The 26783-nt window shown below is 39.7% G+C and overlaps 2 protein-coding genes and 1 non-coding gene across 3 annotated transcripts in view; 2 read left to right on the top strand and 1 right to left on the bottom strand.

Annotated features, from left to right (window-relative positions):
- The window catches only part of col10a1b (collagen, type X, alpha 1b), a 55940-nt gene extending 48366 nt beyond the window's left edge, over positions 1-7574 (top strand). The window contains exons 6-8 of the mRNA XM_007899671.2: positions 1697-1756; positions 4713-4784; positions 5725-7574. Coding sequence (XP_007897862.2) covers positions 1697-1756; positions 4713-4784; positions 5725-7574 — 1982 coding nt within the window. The remainder of the gene's footprint in view (positions 1-1696; positions 1757-4712; positions 4785-5724) is intronic.
- Positions 1-26783, bottom strand: part of nt5dc1 (5'-nucleotidase domain containing 1) — a 265220-nt gene that overhangs the window by 186714 nt on the left and 51723 nt on the right. The gene's annotated exons all lie outside the window — the stretch shown is intronic.
- trnat-ugu lies at positions 12008-12079 on the top strand. Its single transcript has one exon. It is a non-coding gene; the product is annotated as a tRNA-Thr (tRNA).

Here is a 26783-nt window from a genome sequence, read left to right as displayed (position 1 = left end):
TGCATTAAATAAATGCAAGATGTTGTAATGGTTGAAGGCAAGGCCAGTGATGATGGCAAAGAGGGGGTTGGGGGATGTATATTGTGTGTTAGCTGAACAAAGGGAAGCGGGAAGAGCAGTGGGAATGGTAGGGTGATGGTATTGTTACTGTACTATGAGTCATGGATTTGAATCCCATTTTGGCAATTTCAAAATATGATTTGAAATAAAAATTGGTAATTTGAGCCAGAACCAGAAAAAAATATTGCAATGCTTTTGCAGGTATTATTACTGTTTGTTCTTTCTTTCTTAATGGAAAAATGAAGTGGCTGAAAAAATCCCAAATCAAAGGCTTAAAGACTTTTATTTTTCACATTCTTTCAGCCAAAATTAGATCTGCTGCATTTCCAGTTTTTAAAAGGTTAAAGAATAATCGCACAATAACACAACCCAAACTACACCTGAATAATAACTTTTAAATCCTAAAGTTACTTCATCCCCACAACAGTTGACATCCAACCCTCCTTTTACCTAATAAATATATTGGACTTAAAGAAAATCTTTCCGGGATCATATTTTTAATAATGATACAACATCTGAAAGTTATGGACAAGACAGTGAATGGCCTTTACCCTTTATACTTGACCTTCTGCAAAAACAACAAAAAGATATACTGTATTTTAAGATGTACTTAAGAAAACTAACAAAGGTACAAAGAACAGAGGTAAATAGCTTCATGAGAAATAGGCTAAGATAAAAAAAAGGGTTTTATAGTTTTTATATACATCAAGCAAAACGACACTATCTTCACAAAGGCTAATTTTTTTTATATTTAATTTTTGCACTTATATTGTGCTGTGGCTTTAAATAAAATTTAGATCTTTCAAAGCCAGATCAGAATTTATTTTACAAGATCTGTTCTACATTTGTTTTTGAAATTGTCCACACGAGTTGGAGACCAGTGCCAAAGAAGGCAAGGCAACTAACCACAAGTAACCCACTAACTTGATTTAACTTTTCCACGTTAAATAATATACTCCATAATTAGCACTTGCACTTTTAAAGGGAGGAGCTGTCAAATTTAGAGATATGTAGAGAATCTCTCATATATAAATACAACAGCATATATCGTTGGGAAACACTTCTCCTGTTCGATCTCAACAATTTCAGAGAATAGCCCATCTGGGATATTACACTGAAGAAAGACTTTGCAGGCAAAATATGCTGGTATGTATCAGATTTGATTTCTATATTAGCAGTATAAAAGCACTCTTCAATAAATGTTTTTCCTGATTTATTGTTCTCTTCTCTTTTACTGTTCTCTTAGATCTAATTTCTTAGACTCATTTCTGTTAAATTCATGCCACCCATTTAGGCTGTTGGCTTTGAATTTTACAAATCTATCACAACACTGCTGTGCAAGTTATGGTCTGAGAACCTGTTAAAGAATTAGCCTTGAAGCTCAATACCCTTCCCAGGACCTTTCAGTTATCCTTGAAATCGATATTATTTTGAAACATATCTTGCAGCATAATCAACAACACCTACTCAATGAACTGTTAAAATTATATTCAATTTTTTAAAGCTTAAATAACATTTCTAAGCTATTTTTCTACCAATAGTTCTAACAATTGTACTAACGCTTTACAGATTTGAACTGCGAAAATGATTCCTCAACAAATCGGTGCTCTTCTTCTGTTGCTGTCCGTGACCCTAGTCTATGGGACTGGATATGATAGATATGCCTACATGCGCAAGAACGTAAAAAGCTATGGAGGTAAGGTAGATCTTATTCTGAAATATTTTTTCAGCTTCCTGATTCTGGGATCAAATTGTTTGCAACCTTAATATAGAACTGGCTAAATTAACTGATGAGCAATCAACAAAGTTCATTCATAGTACAAGCAGCAATTTTTTTTCCTGCTCATTTTCCATATCCGTTTTTTAACTGACAAATCGCAAGTACTCCAACCACATTAGACCCTTTACTCAAAAGAAAAGGCAGACAGATTCAGCTTCTGAACTGGTTGGTGGTGAGGAATGGAGCATGACTCACTTTACAGCATTTCTTATGTTCTTCAAAAGAAAAACAATCACCTCAAAGCATTCACAAGAGGTCCCAATTAAGGAAATTATAATACAGAGAACAAACCAAACCTTTCAACTTTGGAGCAGAGTGCTCACTCATAACGTGCTGCTACACTATGCTGAAGTCTGGACACAAGATTATTTAAAAAGTTATATAGATTTCAGGCAACATCAAAATGAGCCTTGACGATAAAACCAGCCTCTTCTAGAGCATAAAACTTTGTTTTAAAAGAAAGTGCTATGCTAAATGTGTTTGTATTTAACACTTACAAGACTCTCAATGAACATGTGCGTAAGGGTTCCTTCAAACATTGGAAAGAGAACTAATCAAAGCTGCAATTAAGGATTAGCTGTATAGTCCTGTATGAAGATCCAAAATCAAGGGAATTCGCTCCGCGGTCACTTTCCCTCCAACATCCACCCACCCTCCCACACTCCGACTCCTACCCATCCTCCCCTACACACTTTCGTACCCGTTTCCCCACCCTCTGTCACCAAACTCATCCTATCCCTGAAACCCACCACCTGCTCCCTTGACCCCATCCCCACTCCACTCCTTATCTCCCAGCTCCACCTCCTTGCCCCACATATCACAGACATCGTCAACCTGTCCCTCTCCTCTGGCTCTGTTCCCATTCCCTTAAAAACTGCCACCATCACTCCCACCTTGAAATAACCCTCCCTTGATGCGTCGCAGCTATCAAGCTACCGGCCCATCTCCAACCTCCCCTTCCTGTCCAAGGTCCTGGAATGAGTTGTCACCTTCCAGCTGCACTTTCCTCTCCACCCATTCATTATTCAAACCCCTTCAGTCGGGTTTCCGTTTTGCCCATAGCACAGAAACTGCCCTGGTCAAGGTCACCAATGACATCCTGACCATCTGTGACCAGGGCTCCCTCTGCCTCCTCGTCCTCCTCGACCTATCGGCAGCATTCGATACGGTCGACCACGCTATCCTCCTCCACTGCTTGTCCTTCCACCTTAACCTTCAAGGCCCTGTCCTTGAGTGGTTTAGGTCGTACCTCTCCCACCGTCTTCACTTTGTTTCCACGAATGGCTTTTCCTCCAGCCCCCGCACTGTCTCGTGCGGTGTCCCTCAGGGCTCTGTCCTCGGTCCCCTCCTCTTCACCTTCTATATGCTCCCCCTTGGTGACATCATCCACAGACATGGGGTTAACTTCCACATGTATGCGGATGACACCCAACTCTACCTTTCCTCCTCTACCCTCAACTCCACGACCACCGATGTCCTGACAGCTGCCTGTCCGACATCGAGTCCTGGACGAGAGACAACTTTCTTCAGCTCAACGTGCGCAAAACTGAGGCCCTCCTGATTGGCTCACGTCAGCGCCTCCGCACCTCAGGCGCTGACAGCATCAGCATCCAAGGCTGCACTCTCCACCTCTCAAAGCCAGTCAGGAACCTCGGGGTTCTGTTCGACCCTGAGCTGTCCTTTCTTCCCCATATCCGCGCCACAACTGGCACCGCCTTCCATCACCTCCGAAACATCGCCAGACTACGGCATTACCTCACCCCTCACGCTGCTGAAACTCTGGTCCACGCCTTTATCACCTCAAGGCTGGACTATGGGAACTCTCTCCTCGTCGGCCTTCCCGCCACCTCCCTCCACAAGCTGCAGGTCATTCAGAACTCTGCAGCTCGTGTACTGTCCCGCACCAGGCTTCGGGACCACATCACTCCCACCCTCGCTCGCCTCCACTGGCTCCCCATCCCCCAGAGGATCGAATTCAAGATCCTCATCCTCACCTACAAGCCCATTCACGGCCTTGCTCCCTCCTACCTCTCTGACCTACTATCCCCCTACCTACCTGCCCATACCCTCCGTTCCTCTGGCTCCGGTCTGCTCCACATCCCCCGCCCCAACCGCCCTACCATCGGTGGCCGGGCCTTCAGCCTCTCAGCCCCCAGGCTCTGGAACTCCATCCCCCAGTGCCTTCGCTGCCTCCTCCCTTTCCTCCTTCAAGGCCGGTCTCAAGACCTTTCTCTTTGACAGTGCCTTCAGCTCCCCTCTCGACTCTCTACCCCCTCCTCGCTCCCTCCCTTCCCTCCCCTCACCCTGATCATTTCCCCCCTGCTCGGGTCCTGACCCAACTGTACAGCACCTTGGGACGTCCTCCCGACGTGAAAGGTGCTCTATAAATGGAATCTTGTTGTTGTTGTAATAACCTTTGGACGAAAACATCGTAACCCTAAATATGAAAATTTAGTTATTCCTGATAATAATCTTTGCAGTTGATATGGCATCTTTCATGTAAAGAGGACATCTCAAAGCGCTTCACAAGATTCACTGCAAAGTGTAGTAACTGTGTGTTTTCTAGGCAAACTGTAAGTCACTGTAAATATGGAAGTCAAACCCCATCTTGGGTGAAGAATATTGAGTCAAATATAAGAGTGGAGTTACTCTGCAGAATGTGCAGGATATTCACATTGAACTAGTGCACACTCGGTAGTAGAACTGATATTACAAAATGATTATAACTTGGCTAGAAATTTTCCTTTGCATAAATTATTTAACATAAGACAAAAATGTTACATTGGAAATGCATTTTCAATGCAATTATATTTAAACACGAGGTGCAAAAAATTAAAAGAAATTAAAAAATCAATCTTTTTTTGTATTGCAGCCTCTGATGTAAAAGGTTATACTTCACAGATCGCTGAAGATTATGTGCAGAATGGTGACTCTGAAGGCACAGGTCAGCAGTGTGCAATTTTTGTTAGTGTGAAGTAAATGATCATTCACAGTCCTTGTGCTGCAAGACAACTGCTTATTCTCTATGATTTACCTGCTATTTACAACTAGTGTAATGCATTATGGATTAGATATCAGGCAAAACATTGTGAATTAGATACTTTCAAAATTGAATTTACACAATTCAAATAACCACCACAAACTTTTCATGCACCATACAAAAACTATATTTGCATTTTGCAAGTACATTAAGGAAGAACATTTTGATTTACCTTATCTTTTATCGGACCCCCAATGTTCATAGCTACTTAATACCACACATAAATTAACTTTAAACACAAATTCCAAACTTTATGCCTGATATTTAATGCTTTATGCTTTTCTTTCAATACCAACAATTGGAGAGCAATTCTATCTCCCATCCATGATTTCCTGAGTTGATTAGCATTATATAGTCTCCAGAATTTTGCAAATTATTAAATACAGCCTTAATTTTGAAGCCATTTCTTTTTCTGGAAGTTATTTTAGAACGACAGTAACTGGACTTCACAGTTAAGATAGAATTCAACAATTTGCCAAGTTCTGGGAACTCCAAAATAATAATAATATTAATCCTTGCATTTGATATAACGCCTTATCATATCTTCGAGATGTCTCAAAGCGCTTCACAGGATATACTGTCAAGTGGATTGACTGTCAGTTTTGTGGGCGAAACGCAGCAGCCAATTATGTAAAATACTATGTTAATAGAGAAAATATAGACCCTGATGCAAATTAGCCCCAGTTTTGTTTTGAAACAAAATTATAATTTTGCACTCTTAAGATAAACATTTTTTAAAAGGTGGAGGATAAGTTATGACTAGAATGGTAGGCTTCTGTATTATTGAACAGGATTCATGCCCAAGTCCTATAATCCAAATTACCTTTAACATTTTAAATAACAGAGAGTGAAGCAACAGGCCCACCTGGACCTCCAGGGCCCCCTGGACCACAAGGACCACAAGGATATCCTGGTAAAACAGGTGTCGGAATGCCAGGATCACCCGGTAAGCCCGGAAAACCAGGACCAATGGGGTTGTCTGGTGCAGGAAAACCAGGTTTTCCAGGAGCACCAGGAAAGCCAGGAGAAACAGGAGCTCCTGGAGAAAAAGGTGACAGTGGACCTTCAGGTCTCCAAGGACCAAGAGGCCGAATGGGAACCAAAGGATCACCTGGCCCACTGGGATTGTCCATAGCAGGTAAACCAGGTCCTCAAGGAGCAGCAGGTTCTCCAGGAACAGCAGGAGCACCTGGAGAGAAAGGACACCCAGGTTATCCTGGCCAACCTGGTCCAAAGGGAGAAAAGGGAATTGGGATTCCAGGCCGTCCTGGAAACAGAGGTCTTCAGGGAGCACCAGGACCCCAAGGGCCCTCTGGCCCAGCAGGATTAGGATCTCCAGGAGCCGCTGGTGAACCCGGTGCACCAGGTGATAAAGGTGCAATGGGTCCCCCAGGCCTACCTGGATATACAGGGGAACCAGGAGCAAAGGGACATATAGGGCTGCCTGGGAAACCAGCGACTGGGAAGCCTGGAGCTGATGGTGCTCCAGGGTCACCAGGAGCTCCTGGCCCCAAGGGGAACCCTGGTCCACGTGGTTTGTCAGGTTCTCCTGGACTTCCCGGTTTTGGGAAAACAGGTGCACCAGGATCTAAAGGAGAACCTGGTCCTGTTGGTCACTCTGGTTTTCCTGGAGAGAAAGGAGAAGCAGGACAACCTGGTGCCAATGGTGCGCCTGGACCTGTGGGGCCACTTGGTCCACCGGGACCTCAAGGTCCTAGAGGTTCAACTGGTGCAACTGGTCAAGGAGGTGAAAAAGGACAATTAGGACCAATAGGTCCACGAGGGTATCCAGGATTAAAGGGTGACCCTGGACCAGGTGGTGCCCCAGGAAAATCAGGATCTACAGGACAACCAGGTTCTCAGGGGCCACAGGGAATTAGAGGGCCTCTTGGGTACAAAGGCAATACAGGACCTGCTGGGCAACCTGGCAAATCAGGTAGCCCAGGACGTCCAGGTGTTCAAGGGCCACCTGGTTATCCTGGTGAAGCAGGTTTGAGAGGAGCTTCAGGACTAACTGGGCCAATGGGTGCAACAGGGTCAAAAGGAAGTTCAGGCAGCCGAGGAGAGAAAGGTGATCCAGGTCTCCCTGGTCCTCCAGGACCTTCAGGTGTTTATTATGGAAAAATTGCATCTGGCCCAATTGGTCAACCTGGACCAATCGGATTAGCAGGACCCCCTGGGCAACCAGGACTCCCTGGCCCGCCAGGCCCACCAGGAGAGATTATTATGCCTCCACCCAAATACGGAGCCTATAACGGCTACATTACAACAGGAGAGCACCCCAATGGATTGCTGAGTCCTGTCCCAGCCTTCACAGCCCTTCTTTCCAATTCACACGCAACAGCAGAACAACCAATAGTGTTTGACCAAATACTAATCAATCAAAATAATAACTATAATCCATCAACAGGGATTTTTACGTGTGAAATTGCAGGCATCTATCAATTTAATTATCATGTATATGTCAGTGGAGGAGCACTTTGGCTTGCCTTACATAAAAATGAGGAACCTGTAGTGTACACATATGATGAATGTCTATCTAACCATGTTGATCAAGCCTCAGGAACTGCTATATTACACCTGTATGAAAATGACCAGGTCTACCTACAGATACAATCATACGAATCCGATGCTTTATATTCCTCTGATCAAATGCATTCAACATTCTCAGGTTTTTTAATTTATCCATCGTGATATGTATCACTTTGAAAATGTTCAGTTGCAAGTTGACGATTTGACTGCATTTTTTGAATTAAACTGAAATTAAAACAATGAAATTAAGTTAACGGAATAATTGCAGAAAAAAGCTATAACACAACAACCAAACAAAAGAGAAGTCACCATTTTTTTTTAAGAAACATGTTTCTTACCAGTAAATTATTGTGCTGCATTTGTCTGGCACTTGCATTTGCTTGAAACAAGATCATCCAGTTTTACCATCTGCATTGAACGATTAAGATGCAAACTCGTCTTCTGATAAATATTGTTTCAGAAATAATTACGTGAATTATTTTACGCAACAAATTTTTGATTTTCCACTCAAGTTTCCACTTCAGAGTTTCTGTTACTACACTACTGTATAAACAGTGTCCCTCCCAGAGTGAGGAAATTATGAAATTATTTTGTTTCTCAGAACTAAAAAAAAGATTATTGGCTATTCGATGCTCCAATTTTCCTAACTTATTTATCACCAGCAATTAACTGCCTCTGATTGAGTTAATAGTCTAAAATTCTCAACAGCTTTCAAAAACACAACTGAAATTGAAACACATCAATAGCTAATCATCCCCTTTCTGTCTATATTGAAGCATGCCAACATTATTTTCTTCATCTGATGTTACATAAATTATTAGATAATTCAATTTATTACTGGCATATTATTCATTAAATGCATCTACAAGACACCTGCAATGTATATATTCTGTATAAATATACGCATGCTCTTAAAATTTATAAAATGTTATTGTACTGAAGCAAATGCTGTACGTATGGAATAATATATTTCTGTAAGCAATGCTCTAGGCAAACTGGAATTTTCAAATTGTTTTATTACAAATGCATAATATGTTTTGTATTAATACACAGTCAAATAAATGGTGATTTAAGAAAAAATATGATTGAATGTTTCTATATAAACGTTATACACTCAAAGTCAATAGTTAGGCGCAACTCTTTGTTACACATAGCTCTAGCTCCCTGCTACATTCAAGTCCTCCTCTGAGCTATACACAGCGTGAGCTTCAGGCAGCCACAACTACCAGTTATGTAAAGTATACATAACAATAATCCTTGCATTTGAGAAAGCGCCTCATCATGTCTTTGAGGCACCTAAGTGCTTCACAGAATATACTGTAAAGTGAATCGATTGTGTATTTTGTGGGTTAAACTGCACCTTAGCCAGTAACTGGGGCTGTAGACAAAGACACCAATAATTGTGCAAACAGAGGTTCTATAATCAGCCTTGCACTTTGGGGGATTGAGGGCTCGGACAACAGGCAAATATCCATTCTCTTTTTGAGTAGTGCCATGGGATCTTTAATGCCCATCTGTAGGACAGCTAGAACGGACTGAGCAAGTGGACAAGGGTTTTATGGTTGTAAAGGAAAATTTCAGTATAGGTACCAGGAAATATTTATGCAGAGGGTAATGACTAAATGGGTTACCAGGAACGATGACTGAGGCCAGAACATTGCACTCAATTTAAGCACGAGCTGAATACTGTGATGGGAGGATGTTCTGGTGTGTATTCTGGGAGTGTGTATTCTTCATTGTTCAGATGAAGAAAGCCCTTTAGCCTATCTGATGTCATCCCTTCAGAACACTGTACCCACCCTACCATCTCCCCATCACAGCATCAAGCTGATTTTCTAAATACGCCCAATGGCTTGGCCTCAACCATCCTTCCTGGCAGCTCAGACAAATCATTAATTATGCTCTGAGAAAAAAGAAAAAGCCTGGTATCTGTCCTGAAGTTGTCCTTTGCAATTCTAAACCTATGTCCTCTTGTTCTGTCTTGCTGCACTCTAGTACTGTTCTGGTTTCGCTTTTTCAATACCCTTTAAAATATTGTTAGCTGGTATGCGAGTTGGCCGGTTGGACTATGCACAGTGAGACCCACATTGTGCCTCACTATAGTGGATCCCAAACATAGCATCATAATGGAGCTCACTGTATTAACGCTGAGACCATGGAGAAGTTCAGTGCTTAATTGCCCAAAGTGCAATTTGTGTGAATACACAGCAAGTGTTAGGAGAAACAGATGCAAATATATGAATGTTTCTTCTAAAACAAATAGCAGAATGATGCCAACAAGCACATACTATACACTTAGAAAGAAACAAGTTTCTCCTTAATCAACAAAGCTCCAGATGGATTGATCATTTGCGTTTCTCTACAAAAGTAGTCATACAAGTGACAGGCATAACTTGTGACATGCTTTGAAAGATTTTGACATGATAATGTAATACAAAAAATGCAACTACTTTCTTTGTAAGAAAATAAAAGAAACCTGAAATTGTTATTGCGTTAATATTTACAATAATAAGATATGAGACTTCAGAATATTACATTTTGTACGCAAGAAAACATCTGTCATTTTATTTTCCCTTTTCAAATGTTCTTTTTATTCTTTTTAATTTGCCAGCAAAATGCACTTACCAAGCACTTTAGTGAGCACATCAAACATGGGATAATGATGCCTTTACAATTTCAGCAGAACAGCAGAGGTTTGGACTGCTGAGAGCTAGAATAATGACTGAGCCTCAATTAGGATCACCAAGTTATCCACCATCAGTTACTGCAACAAAATAAATGCAAAATGTCTACAGAAATGTACAAACATATCTTCCTCAAAATAAGTCAACATCAAGTTGATGTTGAACAACAACAACAACTTGCATTTATATAGCCCCCTTCACACCAGACACAGAGTCTCAGATGAATTCACAACTGCTTTCTTATCTCAATAGTCACATAGAAACAACATTGCTCTTTATACTTCTCATCTTCATCAATGACTGTGTCAAAGACAATTTCAAACATCATCTTCTACAACATGGTATAATGCTCAGTTGAAAGACAAATGGCTTTAAATTAATTACAGACATTTATAATCAGAATGAGGCAATTGAGAAGCACATGGCAGGTACCTTCACCACTGGGACAATCAAGTCAAAAACTGTCGAGGTGACCACAATGATACCACAACAAATTACATTTGTATAGAGTCTTTCACACCAGGAGGACCTCTCAAGGTGCTGGACCCGAGCAGTAGGTTGGATCAGGAGGGTGGCTGAATAAGCGGTCAAAGAGGAGTATCTTGAGACGTGCCTTGAAGGAGGCAAGGAGGAAGCAAGACGAAGGGATGTGGGATGGAGGTCCAAAGGGTGAGGGCAGCGAGGCTGAAGGCCCAACTGCTGATGATGGGGCAGGCCGAGTGGGGGACATGGAGCAGGCTGGAGCCTGCTGAGCAGAGGGAGTGAACAGGATTGAGGGAGAGATGGGGAGTGGGTGGTGATTGGGAGGGCAGAAGCGGTTGAGCCCTTGATTTTGCTCTCAAGGAAATCCAGCATCACCTCACAGTTGGAGTTGGAGGAGAGGATGGACGAAGAATGAGAGGGTGGAGGAGCCGGTTGGTAGTGGAGAAGAGGAGCCTGAGGTTGTCCTTGGCCTCCAAGATTACCTTGGAATAGAAGGACGATTTAGCGGAGGCGAGGGCAGAGTGGTAAATTTTTATGTGGTCCAGCCAGATCTGCCAGTGGACCGTTAAATCAGATTTGAGCCAAGTGCGTTCAGCGGCACGCACCTGTGCCTTGAGGAAGCACAGGTGGCTGGTGTACCAGGGTAACTTCCGTGAGTAGGTGGTGGTTCGGGAGGTGAAAGGGGCAAGGCCATCGAGAGTGGAGGAGGGAGTTGTGGAGGAGAATGACCGAGAAGCATAAGTAGTTGAACAAGGCCCAGAGAGGGAGGAGTTCAGATGACTCCAGGGCAATAGGAGATGGAGGTAGATTGTGTGGTGGGAAGAGGGATTGAGGAGTTAAGGGAGATGAAGTAATGGTCTGAGATGTTTCTGTCGCTGATGGTGAGGTCCGGATGCTGAGGCTTCAGGTAATCATCAAGTCAAGTGGGTGGCCATGGATGTGAGTGGCAGAGTGGATATGGAGGGAGAGATTGTGAGAGGAGAAGAGGGAGAAGTCAGTGGAGGTAGAGCAAGAGGGGGTGAAATGCAGGTTGAAGTTGCCTAGGTTAAGGAGGCATTCAGAACAGAGGCAGAGGGAAGCTAGAAGGGAGGAGATGTCAGAGAGGAAGGTGAGGGAATCTTTGGGAGGGGTTAGTAAACAAGGAGAAATTTAAGGGAAAGATTGGAGGGATGGTAGAGAGTAAGGTACTCGAAGGAGGGGAAGGATACATCCCCCACTCTATCAAAATCGGAGTGGATTTTCAGTTATAAAACATTCAGCTCATTGGCTTGGTATTTATTCTTGATCTACAATGGGCAAGCAGGTGACAGACAGATGAAATCCTGGTAAAATAGTGTGAGATTTCAAGAGAAAGTGGCTGTACTTATCAGGCCGTCTACACCTGCAATATTTCACCTAACCAAATCTACCTTGGGTTTGAACACATGGAGTCCTGTAGCTCAGTGGTTAGAGCACTTGCTTTGTAAGCGAGAGACCTGGGTTCGATTCCCGGCAGGGCGAAACCTTGGGCAAGTTTCCTTACTCCACACGCCTGGTAATAATCCCTCAAGAAAAAAAATCAATAATAAAATTGGTCACTTCAATCCATGACTGTTTGTGGGGACACTGCTGTGCCCAATTGGCTGTCGCATTTCGCCCACAAATACACAGTCAATTCACTTTACATTCTAATATGTGAAGCGCTTTGAGACGTCTAGAAGACATGAAAAGCGCTATATAAAATGCAAGGATTATTATTGTTTTTACTATAGCCCTATTGAAAAGCTATTGTGAAAACTCTTCATCCCAGTCTGAATTCAGTCTGAAGCATGTAGCCCTGCGAACTTGATAAAATGTCCTGTTCCAGAGTTCATGTCTATAAACATCAAAGAGATGTAGCTTGGCTGTCAGTTCTCAACAATGTGTTTGCATCTGTCTATCACTTCCTTACCCATTGTGGATCAGATATGAAGACCAAGTCAATGAGCTGAATGTTTTGCTAACACTTGAGCCAAACTTCTGTGTTCATACAAATAACACAACTGCTGCCTAAAAACTGCACTAAAAAGTTATAAATATTGCCACTAATTTTACTCTTTTATGAACATTTTAAGTAAATGGTAATGTCAAATATGTTTTGGCAGGAACACAAACATGCATTGTATGCCATGCTTTATAGATGTCCCCAAAACAATGGCTGCATATGTGAGAGATTAAGTCAGGAAAGGAAACAGACAAGTAGAGAAGCTAAGTAGAGGTGCAACTACACAGTGCAAGTGAAGGAGCAATGCCCAAGGGGTAAAGATAGGAAAGAATGGGAGACATTTTAATGCAGTTGGGTTAAGATAAATAATCATTTTCGGTGCACTGCTTTGGCTGGTATTCAGCTGATTTTAATTTTTCACGAGCGGATGAAGAAATGGCAGGATTTTACCGACATTTTTACTGAAGAGGGTGACAGTGAGAATGGAAGGGTAAAAGAGAAGCAATCAGAAGGGATAAACATAGAAAAGGAAAGTAGTACTGAAGATACTGACAGAAAGTGCTATCTTTTCTAGAATTCAGAGGGAAGCCTGGGCGCAAATACCAGGTGCAATGTCACAATCATCTTTGGATGTGAAAATTATGCTGGGGCTCTGAAGAATTCCACTGGAACACTTATAAAGCGCCTTTACATGTGGTAGCGTCTCGGAGTGCTTGAAGCCATGAAGGCCAAATGGTCTTCCACTGGACAGTAAACTTCTATGATTGAATAGCATAGCCTCACAAGTTTATGTTCTAAATAAAATGTAAATACATGTAGGAATATCTTGCTGCTTTTCTTGCTAGTAAATGTATTGAGGTCAAAAAGTCAGAAACCTGATGCAAATTTTCTGTTTAACTTTTTTATTTTTATTTAAAAATCAGAGTAACCACCAAATGCTGTCTTTGTTACATTACAAGAGTTAAAATAAGAATAATTTTAACTGTGAACTATTCAATCATGATGTCCGTACCATTCTAATTGCAGGGTGTTGGGAATATGTAGCACTGAAGATATGAAAATAAGGGGAATATATCAACTATAAGCAAATTTAACCGCAGAAACATTTTTCTTTCAAAACATTGAGCATGAGAGCAATATCCATATAGGAATACAGGTGCAGACATGTAAGGATACATGAAACAAATTTGGTTTTGCATTCATATTTACATTTGTAGATCATAAACTGGATCATAAGACCTCAGAAATAAAGTTCTGATTGAGATATACTGTATAATCTTTGTAAACACTATATTTTGTGTATAACAGAACCAGTTCATCTGTCATTTTGGTTTCTACATTCTAATATTCTTTTGCCTTTAATTTGTCAGAAACACTGTTTAATACTGTAACAGTGTCCTTATACCAACTAGTTACTGTCCACTTGGAGGCTAAGAGGGAGTTGAACTGGCTCCAAGATGACATGCTTGGTAATGGAATGTCAGAATCAAGTCAACTCTGGCGATCTTTGTCGTCAGGTTCCTCATCTAGGACTTGGAGGAGCAGACATTGGGGACAGGGATTCTTCTCACTCATCTCCTATTAACTTTACAAGCCAAAGCTCTAACAGGGCAGGTGGTCCTAGCTGGTCAAGCAGAGGGAATACTGACTAATAGCACTTTAATGGCAAACAAAGTAGTTTTAGCTTGTTAAATTCCAGCTGTGCCCCAACACACACTCAGGTCCCCAAACCTTGGCTCTTGCCAACCCGGACCTAATTATCTCTGGAATAAGTAAACAGGATGTGTCCCTCTAGGGTGAGTGTGCATTCCATTCCCAACACAGGAAATTTCCATGTATAGGTGCCTTGCATAGAAGTCTCAGTTTGGTTTGGATACTCTTAAGCATGGTGATGGTTTTCCGTATGTTAAACACCCAGATGACCAAAAACATGTAACAGGTTCTATCATAATAATTGAATGCACTGTGAGCTGTAATCAAACATTTGACACTGAATTTCACTATTTAAGCGCCTGTAAAATTGAAGAATGTGTTACATATTTTAAAAAACATATAGAATTTCCTAAATAATATACCATAGGTTGTGGTGTATTGGAGAGTGCTATAAACATACACAGTGTAAACAGTTTGGATCCATTTCTGCATCTAATAAACATGTAATACTGAAGAATCTGGTTGCACTATGAACCAATCTAAACAAATAATGATAAATATTTGTTGGAGTCCTTTAGCTCAGTGGTTAGAGGCAAAATATTGTGCAAGTTTGCTTACTCCGCACGCCTTTGTTTACCTAGCAGTAAGTAGGAACCCGGTTGTTAGACGATTGGTGGATCGCTTTTCCGGGATAATAATCCTTAAAAAAAATAATAATTTGGTCACTTCAATCCACGACTGTTTGTGGAACACTGATGTGTGCAATTGGCTGCCACATTTCGCCCACAAGTATACAATCAATTCACTTTACACTATATTTTGTGAAGTGCTTTGAGACATCTAGAAGATGTGAAAAGCGCTGTATCAAATGCAAGGATTATTTATAATAAAGTCAATTGTGGAGTGAAGCATGTGGAGTGAGGAAACGTGCCCAAGGTTTCGCCCTGCCGGGAATCGAACCCAGGTCTCTCACTTGCGAGACGAGCGCTCTAACCACTGAGCTACAGGACTCCACATATACAGTACATCAGAGTAATGAAAGTATATTGCTCAAAATAGATTGCCCATGGAGAGGAATGTTTTCTCGTAACCGTATCAGTGCCTCCTAGCACACAAAGCAATACGTTAACCTTTGAGTCCAATAGCCAAAGGTATACAACTTATACTTTATCATTACTTGACATTATGATAAACACTTAATTTGGTACATAACTGCAATTCCAGTGAATATAGGTGATAAAAATTGCTTCTGTTCCCTTGAATCCAAATTGAATAATACTTGCAAAATAACAACATATCACTTAATATTAATATATTGCTCAATGTTTTTAATATTCNAAAAAGTCANTTTTTTCTACCATACAAAACCTCTAGATTCAAATAAACACATTGTTTTCAGACAATTTTTTTTAACAGTTCCATAAAAATATGTTTTAAAATCTTATCTGAAGGTAATACTTTACAAGGCCTGATCTATATTTGGAGATGAAACTGTCTGCATCAGTCGAAGACCAATCCCAAAGAAGGCAAGGCAACTTTAAACACAGACAAACACCATAATCTGATACAACAGTTTGATGTTTTAAAAAATATACATACAGACTGTATAATTAATACTTCTAGTTTAAAGGGAGGAGCCACAGAATTTACAGATATGTTTAGGATCTCTATATAAATACAGAAACATTTATCGCTTCAGAACACATCTTCATCAGATGTTCCACAATTTTGGAGGTCAACGTTTTGGAAACATCACATGCAGAAGCAAGGATCTGGAGACATCATATGCTGGTTTAGGTATGTTTGAATTTCAGTTTCCAGTCCTCTGAGTGTGACAAGGTCAAGGAAGCCTTGAAAACAAACCAACTCCATCTCACGGAGCCAGTCCAAAACCTTTGTATCCTGTTCAACCCTCAATTGTCCTTTAAGCTCTACATGCAGGCTGTCACTTGCTCAGCTTTCTCTCACCTCCATAATATAACCGGCCTTATCTATCCCGATCCACCGAGACTTATGAAATTCTTCATCATTTCTGAGCTAGACTATTCGAATCATCAGGCTCATCATCATGCTCAGCGGATTCCCTTCACAGGCTGCAGACTGTCCAGAAATCTACAGCTCGTGTCCTCTCCTTCAACAAGGCTCTGTGAGTCTGTCACCCCCATTCTCGCTCGGCTCCATTAGCTCCCCAGCCCCAGCATATTGAATTCAAGATCCTTGTCCTTGGATTTAAATTCCTCTTTAGTTGATGCAAGTAGTTTTTGGGATCCTCCCCCGCAGATTTTTTTGATACAAATATAATGCAAGCATATGAGAGGGGCTTGAAGGGATATGGGGATAAGGGTGATGAGACTGAAGTGATATCCTTGTCCAGTGCAGCCTCAATAGGCTGAATGGACTCCTTCTGTACTATGTTTCTAAGTTTAGAATTTAGCTATTGAATAAGAGTGATCAAGAATAGTCGGAGAAAATGATAAACTGTAAAAATTAAACGCTGTAGCTGTGATCCTAGATACTGAAGGACAGTTCATATTTACAAAATATTTCTGAAAAGTGCAGTCTTTTAAAATCTCAGATGTAGCATTCCACCTAATGCTATAACTTTGAAATCTTACTCAAAAGAGTTTTTCAAAAGATAAATTATTTTCTGCTAATGTTTTTAACCTTTTTTATTGATACTTTACAGATTTAATCTGCAAACATGGCTTTAAAAGAAACAAGTGCTTTTCTGCTGTTGCTGTCTATTACTCTGGTCCGTGCAACAGGATACAACAGAATTTTCCATAATATAAAAAGCTATCCAGGTACGTTCATTTTTCAGAATTTTGTTTCGGAAATGCAGTAAGATTATGTATCATAATATGAAGAGAGGCACTCAAAATTACAAAACAGAATGCTATCGTTACTGCACTGGCCTTATTTCTAATGTGGGCCATTATATGTATCAAGATCATGCATTGCTTCTTTTTCTTAGCGGTAGGGGGAAGGCAGGCCAAACTACAGGCTGCTATAAATTCAATTCTGAACTGGTTTTTATGTAAAGTCTGAGAGTAATATTGGTTGAAATACCCTCCAATTTAATTTCGTCAGAAGTACACAATGAGGTTCCCAGACAGGTCATGCTGTCAATGTGGGATAAAGGATCTGGAAGATACATTTAAACATTGCATTAGGCACAATTGCTATTTTATATCATCATTTAAATAAAACATGCTGCAACTGTATTAGTAGTTCATAATCTTCAAAGGAAACTTAGCCAAATTATCCTAAATATGTCAGTGTGTGGCAACTTTATATACAAGTATCACATTTAGTTAAATCTAAGTCATTGGCAGATTTTCGACAGTTTGGGGAAAGAAAGGAACTTTACTACAGTTCATACCCTTTTTATGCACTATTGTATACATTTTACAGCACAGAAAAGCAGACAAAAAATATTTCGACATTGTGTCTGTCACTACACATAACAGTGATACTGTGAAGCGCTTTGGGACATTTTAATGTGACAAGGTGCAATATCAAATGTAAGAATTATTATTCAGATAATAACTATTAATTGCTCTTGGTAACTGACTTGGTAACTTTATTATTCTGCTGATAACAGTTTAACAGTATTAATTGTTATTAGTATCTCACTTTGCTATTTGACCATGTAACCTCCTCAGACTGTCCATGAATTGTATTGTACAGGACTTTCCTTCTTTGATGGTCAGTTATGAGGAACGAGTTGAAGTTAATCTCCTTCACTGCTTTCCCATACTGCATAACAAAAATGGCAGTAGGTTATTGCAATTCCAATAATTATGACCATTTCAATTACTTTAAGATTGAATATCTCATGCTCTTGTAACTTCAACTCTGTGACACTCACAATCATGTTCAAATGTAATATCTAATAAAAGGCAAGGTGAAATGTGCTTACGCTGGGTGAATAGAGTACTTTGAACTGTAAATGCTAGTTCAAAACATGGTGGTGGTAAACATTTTTTTAAGATTATACAATTGAATCTTCAATGACTAAGAACGTTTTTCACATTGTGCTGTCCTGATATATCACGCTACTGGTTTAAGGGGAGAAGCAATTAGAATAGGGTGTAAGTTTATACAAAAAGTCCACACTCCAAGAAATATTTTAATCAAAGTGGAACACATCTGACCCTGTCCTGGATCACTTGTCCCCAAAGTTAAAAGCAACATTTTCCAAGATGTAGCATTGCTGATGAAACAACTCATGAAAATAATGTCTTAGTTAAGTGATTATAAACTAATAATTTTTATTGATTGTTAAGAAAACCTGCTGTTCCCTATGTTCACATGTTTACACCGTGTATATTGGACCCCACTAAGACAGTACACCTTCTACCTAAATATTTAAATATCTCACTTATCTGAAAGAACACGATCAGTTGAAAGACTACAATTACAACATCAACATAATAATAATAATAATCCTTGCATTTGATATAGCGCTTTTCACGTCGGGAGGACGTCCCAAAGCGCTTCACAGAATATACTGTAAAGTGAATTGATTGTATATTTGTGGGCGAAGGTTTGGGGATCCCAGAGTGTGAGTTGGGATACTGCTGGAGTCTAACTCGCTTAAACCACTAGCTTGCCACAGAAGAATGTATTATTAAAGTGATGATCTCAGTAGTGCGAGTAATTATTTTCAAGTAAATTGCAAATGTTCTTAAAAGGGCGATTGGAAAATGAAGTGGTCATTGGGAAAGAGCAAAGATTGAAGAGGGAAATGAAAGTGCAACTAATAATAGGGTTTAAATCTACTTCCCCTTTTGAGAGTTCAAATATATGATATTTTCTTGCAGATTCAAAGTGCTAATTATCCTTGAATCTATTAAGAAATAGAGCATCTTTCACCTCTTTGTATTAACAAAAGCCTCTGTTTGCTTTCAAGATTTAAATTATTGTACTTATTATTTTAATAATTTGGTCATTCAATCCACGACTGTTTGTAGGACACTGCTGGGTGCAATTGGCTGCCGCATTTCGCCCACAGAATACACAGTCAATTCCTTTTACAATATATTCTGTGAAGCGCTCTGAGACGTCTCAATGATATAAGGTGCTATATCAAATGCAAGGATTATTATTATTATAAAATGGGGCTGAATAGTGGAGATATACCAATGAAGGAATATTCTGTACCTAGAGGGAATTAAGTATAGAAGTTAGGTTGGGGGGGCGTGGGGGGAAGTCCACAGAGAAAGCTTTGAATGTGCAGTAGAAGATGAATGTTTGATTGCATTTTCTCATTCCATGCTTCATGTTCTAGTAGATAAAAATAAAGGGCTTCTGTATTTTTGTTAATAACACAAATCTGCTGTTTTCAAATTATAATATTTATGATAAAATTAATGTAGTAATGAACACGATAACTGGATCTAATTGACACCTCCAGATTAATATAATAACAAACTACAGTAGTTTTTTTTATAAATTGCCTTCAAAAAAATAACCTGTATAACAAGGAAAGTATCATTACCACCACCGCAGTATATTTTTAACACATCTGACTGCAGTTTATTCTCAAATATTCTGAGCAAGGTTCTAGATTCTATAATTATTATAAGAAACCACACAACATGTTATACAAATCATGATCCTGGAAACATATAACTTTTGTGGCGTGCAAAACAGTCAGCCACTGCCAGAAGTTTTCTATTACCAAACTATTAGAAGAGTAGCTTTATTTTTCTCAAAAGCATGTTCCCAAACATGTTCTATTTTAATCTGTTGTTCTAAATTCTAAAATATTCATTGTTTTTTCCTTTTTATCCGCTGATTTGGGGCCAAATTTGTACGTGTAAGAAAACTATGCACAACATTAATTTATGACGCCAAAAGGTTATTTTCATTCAAGCCTGTTTCATGAACAGAGACATATCAGGGAGAGGTGGCTCATGAAAGGGAAAAAGCATTTTGGGTTGAACTAACATAATTTACTTAATAATTGTAACAATCCTGAGTTTCTTTCATTTCAATGAACTTGTCCAATTCCTATTTGAAAATCTTTACCCTTTTGAAAACAATTCCTTATACCACCACCTATACTAATTGTAGAACCACATACACCCAGCACACTTACTAAATAAAATGCCTCTTTATTTACTATTTCCTTTTATTGTCCTTACTTTGAAGCTGTAAGGATTTGAAACTAGTGAGTCCTGGATGCATCGTTGCCAAACCCTGGAATGCCACTCAGACACTGACTTCACCTGAAGGTGAAATCAGAGGGTCAGATGTTACACATCACGATTTGTTATTTGACTACCTGCATGGCGCTATGTCAGGAGAAGTGAGACTTGCACTTGCAAAGCATAAAAAGCACTTCGTGAAATACAGGGGAACCTCATTTTACCACCCTTCAATATAGTGCTGCCTCATTTGAAGTTCAGGTCTACTGTGGATCATACTAATCAAAAGTGTGGTGTACCTGGCAGCCAGCGTTCCACGTAAACAAACAGTTAACTGCCACAACAACAACAATGTGCATTTATACAGTGCCTTCCATGTAGAATAATGTCTCAATGTGCTTTACATTGGCAGGAAAGGATGCCAAGCAGGGGGATGGGATGCCATCGGGTCACACTGACCTGAGTCCTTTTGCATTGCATGTATGTGCAGGAAGCACTGCTGATATGACTGAAATGATAGCAGCACTGTCATTGGAGTGTCAGCACTGAGGCAGTGGAGTTAGCTGTCCATGCTCTAATGGACAAAGGGGAATCCATAACAAGGGCATTTTGTTTTGTCAGCTAAGAATTTGTCATCTTTTGATTCTCCAATAGATCTCTATTGAGCACTCACGTTTTTGTTTGCTAATTCTGAAATGTGGCAGTCCCACTTGCCTATTCTAGAGAACAGTGAAATTGTTTGGCAGAAACCAAGCTATTAAGTGCCCCTAATTGTGCAATAGGATACCAACACTTATAGATGCTATCCTATAAGAAGGGTGCTATATAAGTGCAAGTTATTATTGTTGTACTGTTGGAGTTAAAGCAACTAATACTGTGCAGCTCATCAGTTAGAAGAACTATAAGTTTCCAGTTGCCTGTAGCTAGAACCTCGCTCATCTGTCCAGCTACTGGCTTGCAAGTGGAAGAAAATGATTCCCTGAGTAACACATTTAAAAGTTTTTTTTAATTTACCACAAATGCGCCATGTCATAGTGCTGCAAAGGTGTGTGACACAATGAGACACAGACAGATAAGAGCCACATGGAAATTAGAGGGTCCTGTTGCAAAGCAATTTGTAAAAATTCCATTCATATCCCACTAACATAGTCAAGTAAGAACAGAGCTCTGGAGTATTACAGACCTGCCTGGCTCAGGTATTAGAGCATCTAGGAGTCCGATAGCTCAGTGGTTAGAGCACTCGCCTTGCAAATGAGAGATCTGGGTTCGATTCCTGGGGGAGTGCAAAACCTTGGGTAAGTTTTTTTACTGCACACGCCTGATAATAATCCCTCAAGAAAAAAAAACAATAAAATCAGTCATTTCAATACACGACTGTTTGTGGGACACTACTGTGCATAATTGCCTGCAACGTTTCACCCACAAATATACAGTCAATTCACTTTACAGTCTATTCTGTGAAGCGCTTTAAGACGTCTAGAAGACGTGAAAAGCGCTATATCAAATGCAAGGATTATTATTATTATTTTTATCATTATTATTATCTTCCTTTGCCAATCAAATAAAGGACGAGTTAGTGAAGCAAACAAGATGTTTCTGGACTTCTTAGCACTCTTAATGGTTAAAATAAGGAGTTGTTACTACAGTTATATACAGCAATGGTCAGAATTGATTGTCTTGTGTTCAATTTTAAGCACTCAATCTTAATAGGATATACTGGGCTTTGAGAGAGTCCAGCAACAGTTCACTAGTTTAATACTTGTTCTGATTGGGCTTAGCAATGACAATAATAATCTTTGAATTTGATAAGCGTCTTATCACGTTGTTGAGATGTCTCAAAGCATTTTACAGGATATATTGTAAAGTGGATTTTGTGGGAGATGGTGAAAAGCTTGGTGGGTAGACTGGGGTTATATTCCTTAGAGCAGAGAAGGTTAAGAAATTATTTGGTTGTGGTGTTTGAAATAATGAAAGGAATGAAGTTTAAACAGTGGATGGCTCCTCCGTTTGGTAGAGGAATGTATTGCAAGAAGCCAGCCTTAAAATTGGAACTGAGACGGTTAGAACTGAGGTCAGGAAGCATTGCTTCATACAGAGAGTTGTGAAGATGTGGAGTGCATTGCTGCAGGAAGTTGAAGAGACAATCAATAGGGATATTTAAAAGAAAATAGACAGATATTTGGATACTGAAGGCAATGAGTATGGTGAAAAGGCGAAGTATTGGAATTTTAAAAAAATCTGCCAAGATCTACTAACATGATGGAACAGACGTAATGAGTTGAAAGACCTCCTCATGTCCCTGTTTCTATGCTCCTAAAGTATTCACATATATCACTTAATTTTCCTTTCAACAAAAACATCACCTCCATGAGACACATTTGCACCCTATTTCAACTGGAATGATTGAGAGTTCTTTCAAGATATTACATTCAGCACATTTCTTAATGCTAAGTCTTTTTTTCCCATTTGAATGTAAGTGTTGATTCTATAAGCAATCTGAGATTGGTTACTTTAAAACAACATTCCAAACCTTTTATGAAATTCCCAAAGCAGAGAAGGATGCTTATGGGAACCACCTCATTTTATTAGTTAAGATGCAAAAAAATGTTCAAACAGCTCCCTTTTTTTCTTTGAAACAGGTAATGAAATACATCAGCATCATTCTCAGAGTGACGAAACCCATTCTGACTCTACTTCCTCAAGTAAGTCATATCCATTATTTATGTTGTGTTTAAAAAAAACATCAAATGGTCAAATTAACTATGATAAAAGAAATGATATTTCACTGCCTTACAAAACATGGTGCAGACTTGATTCACTGAACAATCTACTTGAGCCACTACCACTGGGAAACTTCATTTTCTCCAGAAGAAATCAGAACAGATGCAGCTCCCTGTATTACACCTCAAGCTTCTGATAAGTGCTCTGTTCAATGTTCTACTTTAAAATAGTTTTGCAGTCTTTTTCCCCTTTATGTTATTTCAGGTAGAAAAATAAACCAAGAACAATATTTTCATTTAATTTTCAGTGGCATATAACAGTTTCTGTATATAATATTTGTACTGTTGAATTGTAAGCATTTATTTAACAAGTTGTGACTAATATTTTATGTCCACTTGAACTCGGAAAAACAGCCAGTACAATTTATAGACCTTGTTTTGCCAAATGTTCTCTGGAAGAACATTTTGAGCTATATAACAGTAGGGGTGAAATACTGGCAGCAGTCAAAAGAATTGAAGGTGATAAACAAAAAGTATCACATACTGGCACAACAATAAAATATATTATTGTACTGAATACATCTAGTGCAAAAAATGGAGAATATTTAAAAACTTCCTTGTAATACTCAAAAATATTATGTGGGCAGAGCAGTTTAGTGGCAGTTAATGGAAAATAACCACTTGTCTTACAGCCAGCTTAACCAGTGCATACAGCGGGCAGCGATTATTGCTACAACACACTGTTCTACCATCAAGTTTCACTCCTGTTTAGAACACAGAATTTCCACAGTGATTTCCCATCTCAATTTGGCAAATAACAATAAAATACAAATCCTTGCGTTTGAAATAGAGCTTTATCACATCGTCGAGAAATTTCAAAGCACTTCAGAGGATTTACTGTGAAGTGCAGTGACTGTGCATTTTGTGGGTGTATGCAGCAGCCAATTTACACCCAACAATGCCCCTCAATGAGCCATGGAGTGAGTGACCAATTTTTATTTGGGGGATTGTTGGCCAGGACACCAAGAAAAACTCCCTTCTCTTTTCGAATAAAGTCATGGAACTGGAAACAATTGGAAAGTGAGGGAACCATCATCACAACTCCATATCATGTAGAATTTGAGTCAAACGGTAAGAATCAATCTACTACCTCCCTTGTGACTGATGAAAAGAGAATATCTAAAGAGATGGCTAAGTTAATTTGTAAGCAAAACAAAGTTATAAACCCCAAGTAAGGATTCAGCTTCTCCATTTGGGTAAAATCTTACCTGAAACAAAAGCCATTAGTTGTAAGGATTGTATGATGCTCAGGTTTGAGAAGTCTCAAGTGAGTTCTGTGTGTGTGATTTTACAGCACAAAACTGGCCCTAATTCAGCATTAATTAGAAATCCCAATCTGACCCCATAGGATGGCTGGTTGAGAAATGCAATGCGACATTGATGCTCCTCTGAGGGAAAAAAACAAGGAGTAGACATGATTTAACTGCAACACCTAACTGGGATTGCATTTCAACAGCTTAACATCAAACAAAACATATCAAAATTGTCTTATTAACATAACCCACACACCTCTGTTTACCTAACAGTAAGTTCGAACCCAGTTGTTAGTCGATTGCAGGTTTGCTTTTCCAGGGGTCATAATTTTTTGAAAAAAATAAATTGGTCACTCAATCCACGACTGCTGGGCACAATTGGCTGCTGTGCTTTGCCCACAAAATATAGTCAATTCACTTTACAGTATATTCTGTGAAGGGCTTTGAGACATATTGAAGATGTGATAAGGCGCTATATCAAATGCAAGGATTATTATTAACAACAACAAGACAACAACAACAACAAGATTCCATTTATAGAGCGCCTTTCACATCGGGAGGACGTTCCAAGGCGCTGTACAGTTGGGTCAGGAGTGAAATGGTGAGGGGAAGGAAGGGAGGGAGCGATGAGGGGGTAGAGAATTGAGAGGGGAGCTGAAGGCGCGGTCAAAGAGAAAGGTCTTGAGACCGGCCTTGAAGGAGGAAAGGGAGGAGGCGGCGAAGGCACTAACAAATAGCTAAAATATTAGTACTGCATTTCAACAGCATAACAGCAAGCAAAACATATCAAAATAGTCTTAACATAATTTGCTCAAATTGTCATGAGACAAAATATTTTAAAGATATTATTTAAGATATTAACTCTGGAATCTAATGCAAATTACAGTAAAGTACAATAGGTTAGCTGGTTTTCTTATTGTACTCAGAATCTTTTCATGTAAACATTAGTAAGAAGATAGTCTCAAAATATCTAATTGGAGACTTTTTTAACAGCAAAATGCAGTAGCCATTTCATGCACAGCAGGTACCCATGCTTTTTCTTGGTTAGCAGACACATGCGTAAACTCATCACCATTCTTAAGATGAACTAAACTCAATTCAGAGTTCCATGCCTCCCACCTACAAATGGAAATTCCTGTGTATTCTAATGGAATGCACACTCTCCCCCTGGAGGCACGCACCCTGCCTACCTAATCCTGGAGAGTATTAGGCGCAGGCTGGCAAGAGCTAAGGCTTGGAGACCCCAGAATGTGCACTGGGGTTCCGCTGAAATCTAACCAGCAAAAATGCGTAGCTTGTCATTGAATGCACTGTCTGGCAAGTTATCTTGCTGCTTATCCAATTAGAACCATCCGACCTGTTAGGGCTTTGGCTTGCAGGGCTAATAGGAACTCAGTGAAAAGAGTCCCTGCCCCCAGCGACTGGACTGCCCTTCCAAGTGTTGATGAACCAGGCTGGCCGTGCTGTCATCAGCATTATCCTGTAATACTGCGGACCCAACTGGCTCAGGAACGGGACTACTGACACTGCTATATAGAGATGAATCGATTCTGACATTCTGTTGCCAAGCCTGTCCCCTTGGAGACAGTTCAGCTCTGAAGAGCCCCCACCTCCCAAGAACGATAGTCCCCCTATTCCATAAGATTCCACAATAACTACAAGTTAAATTACTAATTTGTTATTTGCCAAGACACCAGGAACAACTTGTTTCTCTTTTCAAATAATGTCATGAAAGTCTCAGGAAGTTTCAAGTCTCAGTGTGGGGCTTGAACCTACAATCTTGTGAAGAGCAAATGATAACAACTCAGCCAAGATGAGACGTGTGATACAAGCTTTTTATATATGAGTCAAAATTAACAAAATTAAAGTTTCTTTTCATCTTTCCTAAAACAGGCAATGAAGCTAATAATTCTGAAGGTAAGACATATGCTATGCTTGCACATAGGGCACATTTAAATAATAATAATCCTTGCATTTGATATAGCGCTTTTCACGTCTACTAGACGTCCCAAAGCACTTCACAGAATATACTGTAAAGTGAATTGACTGTATATTTGTGGGCGAACGCGGCAGCCAATTGCGCACAAAGTGTCCCTCAAACAGTCATGGATTGAAAATGACCAATTTATTATTGTTTTGTTTTTTTGGAGGGATTATTATTAGGCGTGTGGAGTAAGGAAACTTGCCCAAGGTTTCGCCCTCTGCCTGGAATTGAACTCAGGTCTCTCACTTGCAAAGTGAGTGCTCTAACCACTGAGCTATAGGACTCCACAAATGTCCTAATTCAAATAGAATTATAAAAGTCACTGGACAACTGCTTATTATCTGTAAATATCTGAAACCTTTCGGTGCATACATCATTTTAATGTAGTTAATAGTTGTGGTTTGTATTTTGTAGAT

Source organism: Callorhinchus milii, unplaced genomic scaffold (genome assembly GCF_018977255.1).
Source record: "Callorhinchus milii isolate IMCB2004 unplaced genomic scaffold, IMCB_Cmil_1.0 Scaffold3, whole genome shotgun sequence".
Classification (NCBI taxonomy): Eukaryota; Metazoa; Chordata; class Chondrichthyes; order Chimaeriformes; family Callorhinchidae; genus Callorhinchus; species Callorhinchus milii.
Note: the sequence above shows the minus strand (reverse complement) of the source record. Positions and strands in the feature narration are given on the sequence as shown.